General features: G+C 40.9%; 1 protein-coding gene across 2 annotated transcripts in view; it reads left to right on the top strand.

The window, feature by feature from the left end:
• Positions 1 to 18,379, top strand: part of VWA8 (von Willebrand factor A domain containing 8) — a 285,585-nt gene that overhangs the window by 10,787 nt on the left and 256,419 nt on the right. For both annotated transcript variants that reach the window (XM_074961437.1, XM_074961449.1), the window contains exon 2: positions 658 to 735. In XM_074961437.1, the coding sequence (XP_074817538.1) occupies positions 658 to 735 (78 nt within the window). The remainder of the gene's footprint in view (positions 1 to 657; positions 736 to 18,379) is intronic.

Raw genomic sequence — 18,379 nt, forward strand, 5'->3', positions numbered from 1 at the left:
GCTAGTTCTGACTTGCAGGCCATATATTTGCCACCCTAATCTCTCAGAAAAATATAACCGTAAACTAAGCTACCAATTCTAAAACTTCACAAGAGCTGAAAGGACTTAATGTTTTGTGACATCTTAGGAAGATACCAGATTCTGCAGGTTCAACAACCATTGAGTTGATGGGGCACTGACTGAGATGAGTGGGTCAGTTTGCACAGCTCAGAGGTATTGTTTCAGGCTGTCTGCATACTCTGGAAAATCACCACTCCATTAAGTTATGCTCATTTCACATTTTCAAGGTTCTGCAGTCATGAGGGCTAGAAGATTAATTTTTAAAAGATGAAAGCTCAGATTCTGGAGCACAGCTCTGCGGCGAAGAGTGAATTCCATAGCTGTGGAATACAGAGGGCTCTGGCTATAACAACAGCAAAAGTACTGTCTATGGAAGTGTTCAGTTATTATTTAAACCAAAAATATCCTGGTGCTTGAACCGTTGGAAAGTGTTAGATGCTAGTACAGTAATAGTTCTGAAACTCAGCAGAGGCTGTTCCCTGAATGTGCAGTCATACCCTTCTTCACTTTTAGGGCTACAGTATTAGCATTATTGAAAGCACATGTATGTTTTTAAAAAAGCATACAATATATTTTAATATTTCTTCTTTTTTTTAGGTGATACTGTTACTATTGGAGATGTGTCATTTAAACTCAAAGTGCCAAAGAGCCCTGAACTTGTGCCACTGAACTACAGTAAGAAACCTCTTTCCTTTGGCTAGTGAATGTATAATGTGTCTAGACTATTGGAGCCCAGTCCTACAAACCCTTACTCTCATGCAAACAATATGTCTCAACTTATCCCTCAGTATTTTAAAGAAGAAACTGAGAAGTATATATTTTTTAGAGGGAAGCTGATTAAAATTGTAATGGGTATTCACCCTACCCTGCCATCCCCCTTGAGAGAGAAGCTGTGGGAATGAGAATGGAAATGCTTTTTGTGGTGGGCCTGTTGCTGGCGCTAGGCGAGGCAGGCATTGTTGTGGTAGGACTGTGGTTGCATTAAAGTTGTTTGGATTTTTAGATAATATGGTCTTACTTCATTCCTTCAGATACTCTTGATGTTACAGTACTTTTAGTAAAATTACTTACGTTCATTAGTGTTAATACCTTAGATTAGTGTTTCTCAATCTTCTCAGGTTGGCAACCCCTTATTTGAAGTAAAACATTTTCACAACACTTGTACTCATTTACTATAAAAGTCAGAGTACAAAATGTATTGGTAACAATAAACCTATATAATTTAACTGTGTATGTGTATGGAGAGGTTGATAGAGCGTATTTGACCTTGAAGAGTAAGGGTGTGCAGGGAGCGGGGAAGTGAGATTTCTTTGCTTTAGCTTGTAATAATTCTCTCAATGCCTTGTGACTCCCCTAGGGGCTGTGACACACCAGCTGAGAAATACTGCTTTACATCATTTAAAATTCCTAAACATCTGTGCTAAAAAAACAACAAGGAGTCTGGTGGCACCTTAAAGACTAACAGATTTATTTGAGCATAAGCTTCATGGGTAAAAAACCCACTTTTTCAGATGCATGGAGTGAAAATCACAGATGCAGGCATACCCCTGATACTTGACACCATTTGTGCTGTACATTTACTTTTGCATTTCACCCAATTTTAACAATGAATATGCACTAGTCCATTTCACTTTTGTTTAGTCAGTTTCCAGTTCTCTTACACTAATACAAATGCTTTAATTTCAATAACAACAAATTACAACATTTTAATTCTGTTAGGTTGGTAAATCTATATGGGTATGTATTTATTTTCTGTGATCTAAATTTGAGGCCTGAATTATTGGACAGTGTCTCTTAGTTTTTTGGCATAGAATCATAGAACTGGAAGGGACCTCGAAAGGTCATCTAGTCCAGTCGCCTGCACTCAAGGCAGGACTAAGTATTATCTCTAGACCATCCCTGACAGGTGTTTGTCCAACCTGCTCTTAAAAATCCCCAATGATGGAGATTCCACAACCCCCCTGGGCAATTTATTCTAGTGCTTAACCACTCTGACAGGAAGTTTTTTCTAATGTCCAACCTAAACCGCCCTTGGTGCAATTTAAGCCCATTGCTTCTTGTCCTGTCCTCAGAGGTTAAGAAGAACAATTTTTCTCCCTCCTCCTTGTAACAACCTTTAATGTACCTGAAAACTGTTATCATGTCCCCTCTCAGTCTTCTCCTCTCCAGACTAAACAAACCCAATTTTTTCCATCTTCCCTCATAGGTCATGTTTTCTAGACCTTTAATCATTTTTGTTGCTCTTCTCTGGACTTTCTCCAATTTGTCCACATCTTTCCTGAAATGTGGCGCCCAGAACTGGACACAATACTCCAGTTGAGGCCCAATCAGTGCAGAGTAGAGCAGAAGAATTACTTCTCGGGTCTTGCTTACAATACTCCTGCTAATACATCCCAGAACGATATTTGCTTTTTTTGCAACAGTGTTACACTGTTGACTTGTATTTACCTTGTGATCCACAATGACCCCCCAGATCCCTTTCCTCAGTACTCCTTCCTAGGCAGTCATTTCCCATTTTGTATGTGTGCAACTGATTGTTCCTTCCTAAGTGGAGTACTTTGCATTTGTCCTTATTGAATGTCATCCTATTTACTTCAGACCATTTTTCCAGTTTGTCCAGATCATTTTGAATTTTAATCCTATCCTCCAAAGCACTTGCAACCCCTCCCAGCTTGGTATTGTCCACAAACTTTATAAGTGTACTCTCTATGCCATTTTCTAAATCACTGATGAAGATATTGAACAGAACCGGACCCAGAACCGACCCCTGCGGGATCCCATTCGTTATGCCCTTCCAGCATGACCGTGAACCACTGATAATTACTCTCTGGAAATGACTTTCCAACCCATTTTATAGTAGCTCCATCTAGGTTGCATTTCCCTAGTTTGTTTATGAGAAGGTCATGCAAGACAGTATCAAAAGCCTTGCTAAATCAAGATATATCACATTTACCGTTTTCCCCCCTATCCACAAGGATTGTTATCCTGTCAAAGAAAGCTATCAGGTTGGTTTGACACAATTTGTTCTTGACAAATCCATGCTGACTGTTACTTATCACCTCATTATCTTCTAGATGTTTGCAAATTGATTGCTTAATTATTTGCTCCATTATCTTTCAGGGTACAGAAGTTAAGGTGACTGGTCTATAATTCCCCGGGTTGTCCTTATTTACCTTTTTATAGATGGGCACTATATTTGCCCTTTTCCAGTGTTCTGGAATGTCTCCCGTCTTCCATGACTTTTCAAAGATAATTGCTAATGGCTCAGATATCTTCTCAGTCATCTCCTTGAGTATTCTAGGATGCATCAGGCCCTGGTGATTTGAAGACATCTAACTTGTCAAAGTAATTTCTGACTTGTTCTTTCCCTGTTTTAGCCTGTGATCCTACCTCATTTTCACTGGCATTCACTAGATGTCAATCACCACCAACCTTCTTGGTGAAAACCAAAACAAAGACATCATTAAGCACCTCTGCCATTTCCACATTTTCTGTTGTCTTCCCCCCTCATTGAGTAACGGGCCAATTCTGTTCTGGATCTTCCTCTTGCTTTTAATGTATTTGCAAAATGTTTTTTTGTTACCCTTTATGTCCCTAGCTAGTTTGATCTCATTTTGTGCCTTGGCCTTTCTGATTTTGTCCCTACATACTTGTGTTATTTGTTTATATTCATCCTTTGTAATTTGACCAAGTTTCCACGTTTTGTAGGCCTCTTTTTTGAGTTTTAGATCACTGAAGATCTCCTTGTTAAGCCAGAGTGGTCTCTTACCATACTTCCTGTCTTTCCTACGCAGTGAGATAGTTTACTCTTGTGCCCTTAATAATGTCTCTTTGAAAAACTGCCAGCTGTCTTCAATTGTTTTTCCCCTTAGACTTGCTTCCCATGGGATTTTACCTACCAACTCCCTGAGTTTGCTAAAGTCTGCCTTCTTGAAATCCATTGTCTTTATTGTGCTGTTCTCCTTCCTGCCATTCTTTAGAGTCATGAACTCTACCATTTCATGATCACTTTCTCCCAAGTTGCCTTCCACTTTCAAATTCTCAGCCAGTTCCTCCTTATTTGTCAAAATCAAATCTAGAACAGCCTTCCCCCTCGTAGCTTTCTCCACATTCTGAAATAAAAAATGGTCTCCAATACATTCCAAGACTTGTTGGATAATCTGTGCCCTGCTGTGTTATTTTCTCAACAGGTGTCTGGGTAGTTGAAGTCCCCCATCACCACCAAGTCTTGTGCTTTGGATGATTTTGTTAGTTGTTTTAAAAAAAAGCCTCATCCATGAGGACATGTGGTTAAGTTACAAGATTTGCTAAACATGTGAGCAAGACATACCAGCAAGATATCTAAGAAAGAGGATTCTCTGTACTACCTCAGAGCACTGGTCCACCCTGTCTGGTATCCCTGATGCTTCAGGGGTAACACCACCCTCAAATACTTTTGGCATATGGTCCATCAGAAAAAAAATTCCTGCATGATGCTAGGCAAATCAAATAAAACTAAAATTTCAGAGAGGTCACTGAGTTCTTCATTTTCTGGGTGCCCAACTTAAGACACTGGGGGGTTTGATTTGCAGAAGTGCTGAGCAGTTGAGAAGTTGCAGCTGAGGTTAATGGGAGCTGTGCACTGAACATATGAAGTGTTATAAAATGTAAGTACTCTGAATAATCGGGCCTTAAGCTTTTGAAGTTAAGCACCCAAAATTAGCTGACACTTTTGAAAATGTTGGTGTTAATTTCTCTGCATTAGTTCTCCATGTGTAAAATAAGGACAATAATATCGCCTTACCTCAGACAGGGTTTGAAGATAAATTAATTTATGTTTGTAAAGAACTAAAGCCTGAAAATGAAAACACCATAGAAAAGTCCCTAGACAAGAATAATTCTGTATACAGGATGTAAGGGTTGCATGGTGTGAGTAAATAGTGCATGGGGGGGACACACTGAAGGGTGAGGACAAAAATAAATATTGAATGGCTACTTATTCAGTGAGTAGCATCCATCCTGATTGCACATGGATAAAATAGTACGTCACCGTGTAATTAATGACTGCATTATATGCATATGCTCTGGCAATCCTCATTTTGGTATTTCCTAATTTGTATGTGGTTGACTTTGCAACCTTAACAGTCTTTTAATGTAATTTTCTTGGACGCAGTATATATTGTAAAATCAGATTACCCGAAAAAGACTTTCCACATATTGGATTTTAAATTATTATAATGTAATATTCGTAAATACAACCTTAAGTCTGTCCAGTGGATGAGCATCTTGTGGGTGAATAGCATACAGAGACCATGAGTTGAACTTTCTGTAGAAGTATTCTACTAATAAATTAAAGTATTCTTGTATGGTCCCCTCTATTTACTTCACAATATAGTATAATTAAAGCAGTAATTCCTACTGATGTTGACTGCAAAACAGAGCCATCTTGTAGCATTGATCTTTAAACAGAATTCCCTATTGAAGCTAATTAGCAATTCTGCTTAAAAAGTCAGTGACATTACTAGGCCCATAAATGATTAATACGTTTGTGTTAATAGCAGGATTTACAGCAATAACTGCACTTAACTGCAAGGTAAGATAAGCTGTGTTTCTCAGGTAGTCATACATTTCTGAAACTTTCAGCTTGCAGGCTGAAATTGTCAAGGCTTTTTCCTGCTCAGGGTTGGTTGATTGGTTTGTTTGTTTGAGAAAAAATTGTTCAGCCACCAGTGTTTAGGAGGAGAGTGAGGCAAAGTTATATTTCCTCCTTTAAATAGGCTCCCCAGAGTCACAAGGAAGTTGCAAAAAAATGTTGACCAGTTTTAGAAAGAAATGGTTGGATTAGAAATATAAGAAAGCAGATATTGAAGTGTCAGAAGAAGAGGTGGTAGAACAAACTGATAATTTAAAAAAACATGAAATCCATAACAATGATTTACATCTAAGAGTTCTGAAGGAGCTTAAGTATGAAATGGCTAATGTGCCTACAAAACTATCCAATCTTTCATTTAAAAACAGCCACTGTTCTTTTTCGAGTAGTTGCTCCACTTGTGGTTGCTCCACTTCAGGAGTGCATGTGCCCTTTGCCTTTGGTCAGAGATTTTTAGTAGCAGTGTATGTTCGGCCCATGTGTGCACCCTTCACATCCTCTTCATGTCTCATGTCAAGGCTGTATAGGTGTGTGCATGTTAAACACCCATAGTTCCTTCTCAACCGCCTTCGTCCAGTGACAGAATTTAGTGTGTGTCTGCTTTTCTTTTTAGCATTAGAATATAGTACATAGTGTTAGTTCTTTAGTTAGTTTATAGGATACTTAGCTGTATATAGTTGTTATAATTGTTATTCCCATGTTCTTTTTTCCTTCTAAAAAATAAAAATATTGTTTTTTCCCCTATTCAGAGGTCAAATTTTTTTTCTTGTATCTGGGATGCTGGGTTCCCTGGGTTTTAAAAGGTGCCTCTCCTGCTAAGTCAGGCATTGTTTGGGAGACTTGCATATCCCCTGCAAGTGTAAGATTTACACTTCTCTTAAGGGAAGATCCCATAAAAACAGGAAAATTAAGTAGAGGCTATTAATGATGAAGCAAACCTTAAGACCGGCTTCAGGCCAGGGTACGGAGAGCCCTCCTGTACAGGAACCCTCTAGTTCTGTTAGTGCCCTGTGTACTTTAAGATCATGGTCACGAGAGCTTCCAGTGTGAAGACAGCATTGAGGTCCCAGTCTTCAAAACTCTCTGTGACTGAGGTTACCTATAACTGGTCCATCAGTTCTGAACTTTCCACTCAAATATGAAGGAAAGGGATAAAAGGAGCAGGACTAAGAGTTCCTCCTCAAAGAAGATCCAGTCCCTGGAGACTTCAGTCTCCGAAAGGAGTGCTGTTGAGGCACTGACTACTTCAGGTATGGTAAAGCACTCTAAGATTTCATCTCAGATCTGTCTCTTGGCAGGAAAAGAATGGGACCAAATATGACTACTACTACCATCAGAGCCCACAATAGCAAGAAAAACAGCCTCCTTAGAGTCTGTGGTGCCATCAGTATTTTCATCAGTGCTTCTGACAGCAACATCGGGAACAACCTCGAAGCCTATGTCAAGTTCTATTGTGTTCCTGGTATCTCAGGAGTTCCGGTGCCCTAAAGATCTCATGGTACCGAACGAGCCTCCTTGCGACTTCCAGACACCTCTTAGTACCAAGATCTGCTGGGTCTCCAAGTGCATATTTTGTATTGAAACTTACTGCTTCCTAAACTTCTACCATTCAGGGAGAAGGTTTGCCACCCCCTTTACAATATATGGAGGAGCATTCGGACTCAGACTCAGCTTTCTGTTCAAGGGTCTCCAGTTTATTCGAGAAGATGTTATTCCCCTCTGCAGAGGAAAGAGAGGCAGCATTGAAGACCTCTGCCTATTAGTTCTTGGGAAGACCAGTGATGGCTACCTTCCTCCGTGCCTCATGGTCCTCCTCATTGGCCTTATTGAAGCCCATAGGTAATGTCCTGCAAGTAGTTTCAAGGTGCCCAGATTCAGTTTTATAAGGAATATAGTGGACCTTGTTCTCTATGCTTTCCATCTCCGGCTGGGGGTGCGGACTCTGGGGTTGGGCTAGGGATGAGGAATTTGGGGTGCAGGAGGGTGCTCTGGGCTGGGATCGAGGGGTTTGGAGGGCAGGAGGGGGAACAGGGCTGGGGCAGGGGTGCAGGGAGAGGCTCAGGAGTGCAAGCTCCAGGCGGTGCTTACCTCAAGTGGCTCCCAGAAGCAGCAGCATGTCCCCCTTCCGGCTCCTACGAGGAGTCGCGGCTGGGCAGCTCTGCGCACTGCCCTGTCCGCAGGCACCGCCCCCACAGTTCCCATTGGCTGTGGTTCCCGGCCAATAGGAGCTGCGGTGGTGGGGCTTGGGGCAGGGGCAATGTGCAGAGCGGAGCCCCCTGGCTGTCCCTATGCGTAGGAGCTGGAGGGGAGATATGCCGCTGCTTCCAGGAGCCACATGGATCCTGCTCCCCGGCTGGAGCGCCAGAGCACCGAAGTGGGGCACGCCTCAGACCTGCTACCCAGTGGGAGCTCGAGGGCCGGATTAAAATGGCTGGCGGGCTGGATCCGGCCCCCAGGCCGTAGTTTGTCCACCCGTGCTCTAGTTCAACTTCAGTACAAAGGAAAAGGGTTCTATTCAAGGTACTTTCTGATACCCAAGAAAAAATGGTTTTGGGGACCAATACTAGATCTCAGCCATTTGAACAAGGATGTCAGACATCTGAAATTCAGGGTGGTGTTCCGAGTAGTTATTATTCCCTCCTTGGAGTTCGTGGACTTGTTTGCGACTTTCAACCTCTACTTCCATGTAACAATTCATCCCTCTTGCAAAAGATTTCTTCATTTCATAGTTGATCACGGTCACTACCAGTATCGGGTCCTACCCTGCAGCCTGATTTCTGCCCCAGGGGGTTTCTCAAAAAACATCATGGCTGTAGCTGCCCGCCTCTGTTGTAAGACTGTAACAGACAGCGTAGTTTGTATATATCATATCAATCATCATAGAGGAGGACTTTCCCCCTTGCTCTGCACCAAAACAATAAAGCTTTTGAGCAGGCGCAGAGCCAACCAGATAGTCATTTGATCTTCTTACCTCCCGGGTATACAAAACACCATGGCAGACGGTCTCAGTAGACATTTCCCCCTAAATTGTGAATGGGCTCTGGCCTCTCAAGTCCTCGACAAAATATTCCTAAGCTTTGGGGTTTGCAGAGGATGATCTTTTGGCCCTGCTGCCAACATGAAGTGCATGAAATTCTGTTGTTTAGGAGGTGCTTTTCTCGTTTTATGGACAAGTTGTTCGTTTTATCTGTATCCACCAACTCCATTGCTTTTAGAGGTTCTCAACAAAATCAATCAGGACCAAGCCAGAATCATTCTGATTGCACCAACTTGTCCAGGGCAAGTTGGTGTCCTTATCTCATCAGACTCACCTCTTGCCCTCCATGGTGGCTCCTGATCAGTTCTCAACTATTGTCTCAAAATGCAGATTGAACGCTTCATTCCAGTATGAATGTTCTGCAACTCCAGGCATGGTTCCTGTCTGGACTAGAGGCATCCTGTTCATTGGAAGTGCAATGGGTGCTGTTAAATAGCAGGAAGGAATCTATAAGACACATTTACCTCCAGAAATGGAGAAGATATCATCTTTGGTGTAATTGCCATTATCTTTTACCTGTCCCGTCATCTCTTTCCACAATCTTGGATTATCTGTTGGAATTGAAGACATCAGGACAGTCTGAGTTCCATCAAGGCTCACTTAGCATCAGTAACAGCTTTCCGCTCACCTGTAAAAGGTTTCTTAATTTTCACACAGTTGACTACAATGAGGTTCCTGAAAGGTCTTATAAATTTTTCCTGCAGAGTTGAGATCCTACTCTGCTTTGGGATCTCAACCTTGTTCCTAATCATCTCATGAAACAGCATTTTGAGCCACTGACTATGTGCTCTATGTTACATTTGTGTATGAAGATGGCCTTTTTGGTGGCCATCAGTTCTGCTCCAAAGGTTGGGCTGATTGAGGTTCTAATGGCAGGCCCTCCATTTACTTTGTTCTCCAGGGAGAAGGTGTGTTAGCCGATGGCCAGGGATGTTTGGTGAGGTGCCAGCTATGCCCGTTTATACCATCCGTGACTTTAACCGCTAGGACGCACTGTCCCTTCGCGGCGGGCAGCCCGGGCTAGGCTGACGGATGCCCCAAGGTCCTAACCACCCGTGACTTTAACTGCTAGAGCTCAGAGCTCCTTCGCAGCGGGCAGTCAACACTGACTGACAGGTGCCCCAATGGCAGCACTAAGAGCCTCTCCACACCCGTGACTTTAACTGCTAGAGCTCAGAGCTCCTTCGCAGCGGGCAGTCAGGATTGACTGACAGGTGCCCCAAGAGTTTGCCCCGTGGAGGCGGCACAACTCAACGCTAGGCTCTTAGTACTCTCACCTAATGGCCAGGCTTTATAGCCAAAACGGCTGAGGTTCTTTTAATTGTGTTGGCTGCTTTACAGTAAACCAGAGAAACAAGTCAGGCTTATGCATAAATGGTTACCAAAATTTATTAAACTAGATTCTAATCATGTGGTTACAAAATTGCTAGTGCCTACTTATTTAAGTGTAGAGATGTTACACACACAAACAAGTTACAAAACTGAAGCTACAATCCCAAAGAGAGAAAACAAAGTATAGAGCTCTATTTCAAAATATGTGTACACTAAAGATAGGAGATCAGGTGTGGGTGCTTCTTACCCTCCTTGCATCTCTCGATTCCAGCGGTGCCAAGCCAGGATCGGTCACTCAATTCCGCGGAAAGACGAATAAGGGACAAGGCTCAGGGACCCTCTTAGCTGCAGAAGCCTTGGGAGGCTGTCACTTATCTGACCAGCAGATAGATAGTGAAAAGCACTCAAAAATCATGGTGCTGTAGGTCCCCTACTTATACCTCTGTACTCCTTTATTCTCTTTCTCCTTTCTATGCCAAATTGGGGCTGGTCTGTCGGGGTGACGCCAGCTCTCGCAAGAGTAGTTCACACTTGCAAGGGAGAAACAATAAGTTTCGACTACTGGACACTTCTTTTATCAGGGTAAATATTTTCCCACCTAGGATGTTGGTGTGTGTGCATCATGCTGTTTTAGTAGGGGCTAAGAGCCATGTCTGTCACAGCGCCTCTGCCTGCTGTGAGCCCAATTGTTGTATACGTTCCCAGAGGCACATTGTCGCAGCACACCTGTGCTTCTCTCAGCTTCAAAGGCTGTGCTGGAATTCATGTTAAGTGCCCTGTGGTTTTTGGCTCCCGTGTGTTTCCAGCAATGCTGGTCTGAGAGGGGGGGCTGTCTGTCTGGCTACAAGGTGTCATTACAACCCCTGCAAAAATTTTATCAAAAGTTTCTTCTGAGTTTCACATTAATCAGACTATTCACCTTCCAGTTTTCTTTTGTAAGCCATGTCAGACAGTACAGGAAGTTATGTTCCGTACATTAGATGTCAAGAGAGCACTGGGCTTTTACTTGAACAGAACCAAACCTTTCAGGAAGTCCTCTGGACATTTTGTGTCTTTCGCGGATAGGTCTATGTGATCCACTGTTTCCACACACAGACTCTCTAAATGGATTTCTGTATGTGTTACCTGTTATGGTTTCACTGATGTTCAACCTGCCCTATGAATGACTGCACATTCTATTAGATCACATTCTACATCTGTAACCTACTCAAGGACGTTCCAGTTGCTGAAATCTTTGGAGCTGCAATGTGAACCTTGGTACATATTTTTTTCCCAACCATTATGCTTTCTTTCATGCTGCTAGATTGGATGCTGCAGTAGACAATGTGGTTCTCTCTTCAGTAATGGAATCTGTTCCAAATCTCCTGCCTCCTTAAGGGGGTTGCTGCTAGGGAGTCTCCTGAAGTGGAGCACTCCCAGGGACACTAGTTGAAAAAGGAACACTTACTCACCTTGTGCATTCTTTGAGGCATATCTCCCTGTGGATCCACTACCCACCTTCCTTCCCCTCTGCTTTGGGGTTTCTCTGTGGACTTTGTGGGAGAGAAAGAACTGAAGGCAGTTTACCCACACAGCCCTATATAGCCTTAGTACAGGGCACAAAGATGTGTAGAGTGCATTTGTGGGCTGATTGGGCACTGCTACCAGAAATATCTGATCAAAGGCACTGGACACATATGCACCTAAAGTTGAGCACCCACAGGGACACGCATCTCGAAGAACTCTAGTTACTCTTCTTCCAGAGCATTGGAGGGTAATAAATGCTACTGTATTTATAATTGGCTCTATGGATGATCCATGGAATTGCAGACCAGTAAATATCTGTACCTGCAAATTGGTTGAAATGGTAATTAAAAACAGAATGACAGAATACCTAGAAGATCATGATATGACAGCGTCTAACCAGAATGGTTTTGCAAAGGAAAATCGTGTCTCCCTAATTCTCAGAATTTTTTCAATGTCTCACTAAATTAGTGGATAAAGGAGAACTGGTTGATGTCTATTTAGACTTCCAAAAGGCTTTTGGAAAAAGTACCATGTGAGAGTCTACTAAAGAAACTAATAATTGGGTGAGATGCAAAGTACCGTCATAGATCAAAAATTTGCTATGAGGGAGAAGGCAAATAATAGGATTAAATGGTCTATGTTCATCATGGCACAAGGTAAACAGCAGGGTTCCTTAGGGTTCTATACTGGATTTCATGCTGTTTAATATATTAATGATCTAGAGAAGGGGCTGGTGCGTAGTGAGATGAGGAAATTTGCAGATGACATGATGTTATGTAGATTAGTAAAGGCGAGAGAGGATTGTGAGGAGTTTGAGAGACCTAACCAAACTAAGTGAATGGGCAATGCGATGTTATATAAAGTTCAAAGTTGATAAATGCACACAGTTGGTAATACACATTGGAGGAAAAAACTGAACTACTTCTACACCTTACAAAGTTTTAAATTAACTGTATCAACTCAGGAAAGAGACTTGGGTGTCATGATAGCTCAATAAAGAGCTCTGCTCAGTGTGTAGGTGTGGTCACAATAGCAATCAGATATATAAGGAATAGGTTGGAGAATAATAATGCCATTATGTAAACCAGTGGTGTGGCCTCATCTAGTACTGTCACCCCATCTGAACAAGAATATTGCACAATTAGAGGGGGTTCAGAGAAGGTGATAAGAATGATCTAGTGGTCCATAGATGCTCTAATGGCTACTTTTGGCCTTAAATTCTATAACTCTATGAATTATTAGGGCTGTCAAGGTTCCTCCCCCACTCTGAACTCTAGGGTACAGATGTGGGGACCTGCATGAAAAACCTCCTAAGCTTATCTTTACCAGCTTAGGTCAAAACTTCCCCAAGGTACAAAATATTCCACCCTTTGTCCTTGGATTGGCCGCTACCACCACCAAACAAATACTGGTTACTGGGGAAGAGCTGTTTGGACACGTTTTTCCCCCCAAAATACTTCCCAAAACCTTGCACCCCACTTTCTGGACAAGGTTTGGTAAAAAGTCTCACCAATTTGCCTAGGTGACTACAGACCCAGACCCTTGGATCTGAGAACAATGAAAAAGCATTCAGTTTTCTTACAAGAAGACTTTTAATAAAAATAGAAGTAATTAGAAATAAGAAATCCCCCCTGTAAAATCAGGATGGTAGATACCTTACAGGGTAATTAGATTCAAAACACAGAGAACCCCTCTAGGCAAAACCTTAAGTTACAAAAAAGATACACAGACAGAAATATTTATTCTATTCAGCACAATTCTTTTCTCAGCCATTTAAAGAAATCATAATCTAACACGTACCTAGCTAGATTACTTACTAAAAGTTCTAAGACTCCATTCCTGGTCTATCCCCGGCAAAGACAGAATATAGACAGACACACAGACCCTTTGTTTCTCTCCCTCCTCCCAGCTTTTGAAAGTATCTTGTCTCCTCATTGGTCATTTTGGTCAGGTGCCAGCGAGGTTACCTTTAGCTTCTTAACCCTTTACAGGTGAGAGGAGATTTCCTCTGGCCAGGAGGGATTTTAAAGGGGTTTACCCTTCCCTTTATATTTATGACAAGGGCTTAGAAAAATTCTCATATGAAGAGATATTGAAAAGATTGGAATTTGTTTACCTTAGAAAGGAGATGAATAAGAGGGAACATCATAAAGGTATTCTAATAGTGAAAAATACAGAAAATATAGATTGGAAATTTCTGTTCCTTGTCTAGTAACACAAGAACAAGAGTTCATTCTATTAAATTTTAAAAATGGCAAATAAAAAGCTGATAAAGGGAAATGCTTTTTAGTGTGGCACATAATTTTGTCATGGAACTTATTGTCACAGGAAGTCATTGAGTCCTAGAATTTAGCAAGATTCAGAAGGGGATTGGACATTTATATTGATATCAAGAATACACATAATTAGAATTTAATGATGACAAAAATGTGGGATGGCTATTAAACCTCACGTTCAAGGACTAAGGTAATCAGGATGAGACCTACCGTGGAGGGCAGATAATCCCACATGTGCCTACTGCTTAAACCTTCCTCTGAAACATCTGGTACTGCCTTTGTCAGAGACAGGATCCAGGTTTAGATGGACCTCTGGTCTGATCCATTTTGGCAATGCCTATATTCCTAAAAAAAACAGAACCAAATTCCAGAAAATTGCAACTTGCTTCTTTACCAGCTTTAGCACAGAAGTGGCTAGGGTTAGAAATTTGGCAGAGAAATAGACTTGAATAAGAAAAAAATATATTTTCTGTGCTCCAGTGAAAATTGGTTTGGACTTGATCAAATTGTGAGCCTTTGAAAACTGTACTCATTACATGCAAAGTAAGACTGGTCTACTTGTGGTCTCCTTAGTTTTACACTTTACCATTGTGCATGACTGCTTGATTAAGCTCAGCCACCCTTCCTTGCCTCCCAATGCCTGGCTATTAAGCTCAGGCTCCCTGCCTCTCCTTTATCCTTTTCATAGACTCAGAAGGAAGTGGGGTGACAGCCCAGTGGGCTGGATTTGCTGCAGGTTTTCCTAGATGATTGTCAAGGGCTCCTTGGCACCCAATCATAGCCTGTCTGTGTGTTGGGCTGCACCTTTGGTGACTTCTCTGGCTCTAAGGATATCTTGACTGGGATAGAAGAAGCAGCCTCGTTCCCCCATATTTAGTCTCTTCTGGGGAAGGAGCCAAAGGGCAATTCAAGGTCTTCTGATATCGCAAGGTTTTTCCTCTGACCCCATCCACACACTGTAGGCAGGGCTCAGGGTAAGCCATCATCCGTTTCTATTGAATGTTCCATTGGTATGTTATCGCTAAATGTATGTTGTTGTTATCCTGACTAACCATTGCATTTTCTTTTCTGTTTTTGCCAAGGCAGTTTGGGTTTCTACGTGATCTAGTATGTTATGTTGCTCCTTTGGGAGTGGATGTTATCTTGTTGGGGGTAAATTTCTTTGCCTGCCTGCATAAAGATGGTAGCTATGAAGGAAAATGAATCTTCCAGAATGATGGGATTCACTCTAGCTGGAACAGAGAGACTTGCCAGGAGAGACTGCCTAGAGTCTTTCAGTGGTGGCTTTCACCCTTTCTGTGGGGGCAGAGTTGGTACAAGCTGCAAATCCAAGCATTAGTGGGCTGGATTGTATCTTTGGCTGGGTAACCATTTTGATTTTGAAATCTGCCAGTTAGGAAGAACAAGCAGCGACAGCCATCCTGTGCTGCAAAGACTGTATTTTAGGTGTTTTTGAGGATTCTCGGGCTCAGGCTTGACTACCTACTTTATAAGCAATGCATGCACACTTTGTAAGGTGTCCTCCTGCTTCTCAAATAATATAATATAATATCGTGCACTTTCTTTCCCCCAGCCTAGATATACAAGCGTAGCAACTTGTAATACTGTGTACTATTCTGTATGTGCCTGATGGTCTTTTAGTGTGTAACTTACACAGAATATACTGCAAACTCTTCTTATACAACATCTTACAGACTCAAAATAAAAATATAGTGACAGATCCTCAGCTGGTGTTAATCAGCTTACCTCCATTGAAGCCAATAGAGCTACACTGAATAATAGTGAACGTTTTGTGGCATATATATGCAATCTAACTTTCAACTAGTTTGCCTCAACCCCTAAATTTCACCTTAAAAAAAGCTATACTATTGGCCATAAAGTAAATGTATAGTACTTCTATGATGATGATAGATAAGAGAATATAACCATATAAAAAGTGTAAGTCAATATAGATATACTGGGTATACAATGTACTGGATATACAATGAAAATAGTGTAAGTACACAAAAAATAATGTAAGTTAGATGCACTTGTTCAGTATAAGTTGCTAAAGAAAGTGTCGAAAAAATGTGATCACCTAATTATGGACTGAATTATAATACATAGGTACAAGGAGGAGAGGCGAGGTTGTATATACAATCATAACTTCATAATTTCCTGAATTATTGAGTACTTAACTGTGTAATTTAAACATGGTTAATATATAGATTATATGTATAGAGAGGATCAATGATGTATAGAAGTTAAATTTTAGTATAAAAATAATTTCTGGAAAAACAAGAGAGGTAGTGTCATGAGAGACTATCTAGGAGCATACTTTCCTTGATGACTTTTCAGCATTTATGTGAAACATATTGCCTCTGATTGATTTTAGAAATACTCAATGTATTGACTTTTGTTATTTTACGAAATGTATTTTAATTGATAGAACTTTAATCTGCATGCTAACAGAATGATTTGGAACGAGTAAGCAAAGAAACATTTCTCCAGCTCCTGGGTACTAAATATGTCAGTAAGGAATTCTGCCTATGGTGTTGTTATCCCTAAAAAGGGATATTATGAAATTTTGTAGGAATTTAATAACCAGTATTTCTGGATGTTAAAACTCCAGGGTAACTACTACAACCAGAAGAACATAAGTGCACTGGAGTACATTAAATCCATGGGGGAATGCCCTAGAGACTTTAGAATTTTCTTGTATGCTGTACAACATTTATGTTCTGTTCTACATGACAGTTTGTTTTGCAGATGTTGCTGTACATTCTTAAATCTTGTTTCTATTTCTGGCACTGCTTTTAAGTCTGACCCAAGTTTTTTCTTGAGGCCATCCTAAAAATAGAACTGGCTACTCATATTATTGTGAAATACACCAGAGGCATTCACAGTCACGCTGCATGACAGCTGACTTTGCCATGCTTTTAATGCATGATTAGCGAAATTGAAGAGTTCAATTTTACAGCAAGATTTCCTACCTACTTAAAACATCATATATGGCTGTTGTAACCCTCTTATTAAAGAGTAGCCATGATAAAAAAGCACAAGGGACAAGTTCATAAAACAGGTTAAAGAACGTAGTTAATGCCTTTCAAGGATGGTCTGCATCTTACAATTTTTAGGATAGGTTTATTTATTAAAACAATTTTACATTTGTGGTTATATTTTTTAAAAGCAAATACTTTTTCAGCAATTATAAATAGCAATCTCTTGGTAGTGCAGTTTTTCTGATTTGCTGCATGAGCCCTCTCTTCTTGAACTATGTGTTATAATGAAGCTTTTTTTAATTTCCCAAAGTCTCTCATAGAAAGTTTCACACTGTTAAGAACATAAGAATGGCCATACTGGGTCAGACCAAAGGTCCACCTAGCCCAGTATCCTGTCTTCCAACAGTGGCCAATGCCATGTGCTTCAGAGGTAATCATCAAGTGATTCATCCTCTGTCACCCATTCTCAGCTTCTGGCAAACAGAGGCTAAAGATGCCATTCCTGCCCATCCTGGCTAATAGCCATTGGTGGACCTATCCTCCATGAATTTATCGAGTTCTTTTTTGAACCCTGTTGTAGTGTTGGCCTTCATAACATCCTCTGGCAAAGAATTCCTCAGGTTGACAGTGCGTTGTGTGAAGAAATACTTCCTTTTGTTTGTTTTAAACCTGCTGCCTATTAATTTCATTTGGTGACTCCTAGTTCTTGTGTTATGAGAAGGAGTAAATAACACTTCCTTATTTACTTTCTCCATACCAGTCATGATATTATAGACCTCAATCATATCCCCGCTTAGTGGTCTCTTTTCAAAGCTGAAAAGTCCCAGTCTTTTTAACCTGTCCTCATATGGAAGCTGTTCCATCTCCCTAATAATTTTTGTTGCCCTTTCCTCTACCTTTTCCAATTCCAATATATCTTTTTTGAGATGGGGTGACCACATCTGCGCACATTATTCAAGATATGGGCGTACCGTGGATTTATTGAGAGGCAATATGATATTTTCTGTCTTCTTATCTGTCCCTTTCTTAATGATTCCCAACATTCTGTTGTTCTCTGTGGGGAATTTATTTTTCATAATCTGTGTGTATGTGTTATCTATGGAATGCATATTGAATTTGAAAAAAATATTTTTCCAGCATAGATGTGTTTATATGGTGACACCAGATGGAATAAACAATATGTTATCATTTATACATCCATAAATAATCTGTTGTTTAAAAGCACTTACTTGAATTGTCTGTTCCCTTTGGTTGTGTAATACAAATGTGTACGTTGTTTTAAACAGTTCGTGCTTAGGGCCCAGTATTGTTCCCATTGAAATCAATGACGGAAATCTGATTGACTTCAGTGGAAGCAGGATCAAGCCTTTAGTGGTTTTCCTGGATAGCAGGTCAAAATATTCAGCTTAAAATGTTGAAGTTTTTTATTCTGCACTGAAAATCTTACTGAACAACATGGAGTAGTTTTGTATGCTGCATTGTAGTGTACCCTGTCCACCCTGATACTTTAAACAGATGCTTTTCATACAAGAAATGTGATTAACTTTAAAGTTGAATT

Source organism: Natator depressus, chromosome 1 (assembly GCF_965152275.1).
Source record: "Natator depressus isolate rNatDep1 chromosome 1, rNatDep2.hap1, whole genome shotgun sequence".
Taxonomy (NCBI): Eukaryota; Metazoa; Chordata; order Testudines; family Cheloniidae; genus Natator; species Natator depressus.